Here is a 5,985-nt window from a genome sequence, read left to right on the forward strand (position 1 = left end):
TTGATATATTAGATTTAACGTTTTATAATTTTAAATAACATACTTTCTTAGTATACAGTTAAAAATTAAAGGGGAACCGAATAAAAAAACAAAAGATAATTATTATTTTATAATGCTATGTATAATACAATCATGTTGTTAATATATAATATATGTGATTATATCATTGTATAAGAAAAATGATTCTGAGCGAAGGCAGTCAGTCAGCCTGTGGTATTACTAAGTATATTTGATGATATTATTGTGAATTTCTAGCTAGATCATAATTGACGCAGTACTGACCAAAATTGTATCTAGTATCCCACACAGCATAAAAATATTTTCAAGAAAATAATATACCTAGTTTTCAAAATATTCACTAACAGTTGCGTAAATAATTAGGAAATATTTTAGTTGTATTATTTTGCCAAGAAGTTCATATTTTTGAAAACATTTTATAAAAAACATTTACAAAATAATGTAATCATATATTTTCACAAAACATTTTTACGGAAACTTTAAATAATATTAAGTCAACATTTTTATGCAATCATATATAGTACAATACTTTGTAATCATGAGACAAAAATATTTATAAAATACTAGCTGAACCCGTGCACTTCGTTGCCCATTAAGTGTACCAACTATATGTGACTCAAACTTTGTTCAATTCGTTATTTAATATTCGGTGTAGTGGTTTCAAAATTAATCTTAACTTTTCCGTTGCCCGTAATAAAAATTCTGATTCGCAGCATTACATTATCAGGTATTTTCTAGTTTATTATGTTCTACGTTTGTAGAACGAATGACAACATTTTATTAACAACACAGAGCCACAGAAGTATCATACACTTAGTCCGATAAGTGCACAGATTAATATTATTTATTATTTAAAGTTTCCGTAAAAATGTTTTGTGAAAATATATGATTACATTATTTTGTAAATGTTTTTTATAAAATGTTTTCAAAAATATGAACTTCTTGGCAAAATAATACAACTAAAATATTTCCTAATTATTTACGCAACTGTTAGTGAATATTTTGAAAACTAGGTATATTATTTTCTTGAAAATATTTTTATGCTGTGTGGGATACTAGATACAATTTTGGTCAGTACTGCGTCAATTATGATCTAGCTAGAAATTCACAATAATATCATCAAATATACTTAGTAATACCACAGGCTGACTGACTGCCTTCGTTCAGAATCATTTTTCTTATACAATGATATAATATCATATATTATATATTAACAAAATGATTGTATTATACATATCATTATAAAATAACAATTATCTTTTGTTTTTTTATTCGGTTCCACTTTAATTTTTAACTGTATACTAAGAAAGTATGTTATTTAAAATTATAAAACGTTAAATTTAATATATCAATAATCTATATATTCAACTGACTTCTTCACCACAATCATCAGCTTAAAGAAGGTACATAAATTATGTAATTTTGTTTTTTGTAACAATATATAAATATTGATAAATATGTACAATTTAAGCAAAAAAAATGTAACACCACCCATTACAGCGACCCATTTGTAACCTACTGTACAGCAGAGTGGGTGCCACTAGCCCACCTTTTTCTGTCAAGAGTATTCAAATACGTGTTTTAAATGTAAGTAGGTATCTGTATATTATCTGTATTTGAATACTTTTAAAAATTATAATATTTTACAAGACTGCCTATTATCACATATTTATTTTATGTAGTTTTTCAATCTCTACCCAGGTATTATAATGGTTGTAGATTCACCGCATGTTCCACTATAAAAATATGTTACCGAACGACAAAAGCATATATCGGTACGATATCAACGGCAATAATAATTGTTTGAAAGTGCACCTATATATAGGTACACGCATATACACAATGTAATGAAAAGTTGAGTTATTTTTACAAGTGTCGTAGATAAAATGAGTCGAACGAGTTCAGTGACGCGCGGTGAAGTGGCTGTAAAACTACCTACGTCAGATCAGGGCGAAAAATAATATTATTATGTGACTCTATACTCTGCAGCAGTCTCGACGAATAACAATAATTGGATAGTTACTAATAACGGTAAGTACCTACCTACTCACGACTCTGAGTAATATAATATTTATATATATCATTTCTGCACGAAACGCCGAGACTCGAATCGATAGCACAGGAAATATATTATATTTATAGATTTGTACGTCTTTTGATTTTCGAACAAAACGAGCGTCGCATTAAAATCCGTTTTTTTTTTTACGATATTTTTCTTCTTTACATTTACCTCCTAAATAAAGCAGCGGGAAAAATGAAAATAATTTTCCTAGAACCGAATCGAAAAGAAAACAATCGTCATTTTAACCACCGATATTAATAATAATTATCAGCAAACATTATTTAACGTAACTTCGTTGTTACCTACGTCTATTGTTCCAACCGAGCGTTTTGTTTTAAACGTAAATTCGAGTCGAAAAATATTACTGCACACTACAACTTACTGTTGTAACTTTAATATTGCTATTGTTGTACGATGTTGTGTACTCATTATTATTATTTTCCGCAAATATTTATTACGGCGTAGGCCGAGTGGACGAAAATAATTGGCCTTGAAACGTACCCCTCACATAATATTATAATTCTTGTCCGTTGTGTATACGCCGTGTCCGTTCGCGATTCCTGTCCGAATGTTTTTTCTTCCTCCTTCTTCCGGTTAAGGGTTACGACGGTGGGAGGGTGGGGGCGGGGAGTGGGCGCAGTAGGTCGTATAGTCTCGTACCGCGTTTCGAGTGGGTTTTGATGACGTAATTAATAACGAGCTTTCGGGTGTTTTTATCCGAAACGACACTAATTCCGAGGTCATTAAGCTTCGCAGTTTTGGGGCTCCCCGGGGAGAGATGGAGAGAGGAAACGTCTGCGTGTGGTCTCAAATCCCCCTAGCTCGCGGGATCAAAACGTGATTTTTCACCCTTGGCTGTGGAGAAAATCGAGAAATGGCGCAGCGCAGGTTGCGGTGGAGGCGGCCAAGTCACCGTAGGGTAAGACGTCGGCGGTGCCTTGATGGTGGGTGGCGGCGTGGGGTTTTCATTCCGCGGAAAGTCGGCGACTCGTGTAAATCATCCCTGTTGCCAGATTAACGAGAATTCGGGCGTCAATCTTTTTCGGTCGCGCAGCTGCTACGATTTCTCACGCAACTCTTGCGGGAAATAATAATTTATAAAACGTCCGGTTCTCCACGCAGGTTGACAATACTTCAATTAAATGCCGTAGCGTACCGCAACTGCTATATATATACTCTGTTCCACGAGAGAGTATACTCGTTTTTTCGTCCGTCGCTGCGCATCCCCCACCATTTTCGCCCGTTCGGTTACGATCGTCAACTGCTCGGCCCGGCGGTCGGCAACGACTCCTCTCATACGTAGCGTTTAACATTTACAGCGATTGACACGACATCCACGTGATATCGCAACCACGCACAACGCTCTTCCTGTATGTACTCGTAATACGTGATACACGCCTGCAATTTTACTCCGCAACGCGCCGTTTTTTTAATTTACTGTTAATCATGCAATTTTCCGATGAAGAAGATGAACCAACCGCATCAGCTTTACCAACACCATCGCCCGTTAAAAAGAATAAAGCAGGAAAGGTAAGCGTCTTCTAATATTTAATTAGCTTTTATTAAATTGTGAGTCACCTTAAAAAAAAAAAAATTTTAAACAGATTGATTTTTTAATTTAATGATTTTTTATTATTTATTTTTTAATTCTTTATAAATAACATTAAGGATTTATTAATTATTAGATATTACCTAATTAGTAATTACTAATAAATTACATTATTTATAATATAATTTAAAAACAAATTATGTATTTTTTTATCTAGATAAATGTATGTGTATTTTTATCTTTATCTAGATAAAAAAAATGATATTATATTTTATCTTATCTAGATAAATTTTGAATTAATTATCTGTTATCTTATTCATATGATTTTTTGGTTATCTTTTCCCAACACTGCTCATAAGGGTATTTTTATTATTTTTTAGTTTGTCGGGACCTGCCAAAAGACCATCATCATTAATTTGTACAAAAAATATCTTCTTCAACAACCAAAAATGAAATACATAGATATAATGATGTCGTTGTCAAATGATACAGGGATTGGTATAACCACTGTAAAAAGAACAATTCGGGATTACAGACAAAAAGGTGTAGTTTGTTCACCTAACAAAAAAAAACAAAGATTAACCATCATCGAGAAAATTGAAGATTTTGATAAGAATGCTATTCGGCAAAAAATACATGGATTCTGGTACAGGCATGAAATACCTACGTTAAGTAAAGTGTTGGTTGCCATTAACGAAGATTCGAGTCTTCCAACTTTATCTCGTACTGGTTTGTATCGGCTGTTGGGAGATTTAAATTTTGAATTCACTAAAAGACAGCGTAATAGTGCACTAACAGAGAGGGAAGATCTTATAAGGTGGCGCAGGAAATTCATTACAAATATAAGGCTCTATAGAAGTGAAGGTCGAACAATTTATTATCTCGATGAGACGTGGGTCAATGCAGGTGAGTGTGCAAATAAAGTGTGGGTCGACAAAACCGTAACATCGAGTCGTGATGCTTTTTTGAAAGGACTGACTACGGGACCCAAAAATCCAACAGGTAAAGGAAAACGATTGATTGTGGTACATATAGGTTCATCAAACGGTTTCGTCGAGGGTGGTCTACTGTGTTTTGAATCAAAAAAAAATACAGCAGACTACCACGACGAAATGAACGGTGATTCCTTTTATGATTGGTTTTGTGGAATTTTACCGCTGTTGGACGATAATTCAATTATCGTAATGGATAATGCGTCTTACCACTCGGTCAAGCTGGATCCCGCACCAACAATGGCTTGGAAGAAAAATAAAATCATTCAGTGGTTGGAGGATAAGAATGTAGTAGTTGACACGAAAATGATTAAACTAGACTTAATCGATAAGGTAAAAGAGATTCGAGCCACTGAAAAGTATGTTATTGATGAAAAAGCAATGGAAACAAATAAAATTGTCCTGCGTTTGCCACCTTACCACTGTGAGTTGAACCCAATAGAATTGGCATGGTCTGTGGTAAAAAATCATGTGAAGCAGAATAATACTACGTTCAAATTAAATGATGTACGGCAATTGCTGATCGATGGTGTTCAACGAGTTACTCCGGAAATGTGGGCCAATTTTGTAAAACACACAATTAAAGAAGAGGATAAGATGTGGGGTATTGAGACCATTACCGATGAAATGCTTGATGAACTAGTTCCAACATCTCAACATGTTCTAACGATCACAGGAGAAACGAGTACCGATTCCTCAGATTGAAATTAAAAATCATTAATATTTAAAAATTAAAATCAATATCATTCATATAATAATTGTTACTTATATTGTATTGCATTTATTTATTTAAAATACACATGTAAATTCTTTTATGATAGTATTTGTTCATCATTAATTTATATTAAAAAAATTATCTGTATCACTATAAAAAAAAATTATTATACTTTTTGCGTAATGATAAACACTACAGCACACTGTATATGCGATGCGATTAATATTATCGGTGTGTATAACCGATGTTGCGCGCCGCTAGACGGTAAAGAGTGGGAGAAATTGTGGTTCCGCGCTGTGGGCGGCGTCAGTCGGCTGCGCGAAACAAGTATACTCTCTCGTGGAACAGAGTATAGTGATTAATTTCGAAACGGAGCTCCGAGCCCGAATGCTCCCGACCGACGGTTCATCGGAGATAAGTGCACGCTCGTATACGATATGCACCTACAGGGTGATTCACCGGCCGTCACATGCTCCGTTTTTTCCCCATTATAACGATGAAATCATACAAAATCTGGTTTTTGACGATTTTAAACACACTCAAAGACCATTGTCTTTTAGTGGATAACGAGTGTGCCGTGTAGACTCAAACTGGTTCAAACGAAGCCCCTCTCTTATAATGTAATTTGTTTACCATATCGTTTTTTCTG

General features: G+C 34.0%; 1 protein-coding gene across 1 annotated transcript; it reads left to right on the plus strand.

The window, feature by feature from the left end:
* Positions 1 to 1,377: 1,377 nt before the first annotated feature.
* On the plus strand, positions 1,378 to 5,692 carry LOC100574253. The gene is made up of 2 exons (XM_003240468.4): positions 1,378 to 3,610; positions 4,010 to 5,692. Exons 1-2 carry the CDS (start codon positions 3,527 to 3,529, stop codon positions 5,324 to 5,326), a joined length of 1,401 nt encoding a protein of 466 aa, XP_003240516.1. The 5' UTR covers positions 1,378 to 3,526; the 3' UTR covers positions 5,327 to 5,692.
* The last annotated feature ends 293 nt before the right edge of the window (positions 5,693 to 5,985 follow it).

The sequence above is a fragment of the Acyrthosiphon pisum genome, unplaced genomic scaffold (assembly GCF_005508785.2).
Source record: "Acyrthosiphon pisum isolate AL4f unplaced genomic scaffold, pea_aphid_22Mar2018_4r6ur Scaffold_20730;HRSCAF=21972, whole genome shotgun sequence".
Classification (NCBI taxonomy): domain Eukaryota; kingdom Metazoa; phylum Arthropoda; class Insecta; order Hemiptera; family Aphididae; genus Acyrthosiphon; species Acyrthosiphon pisum.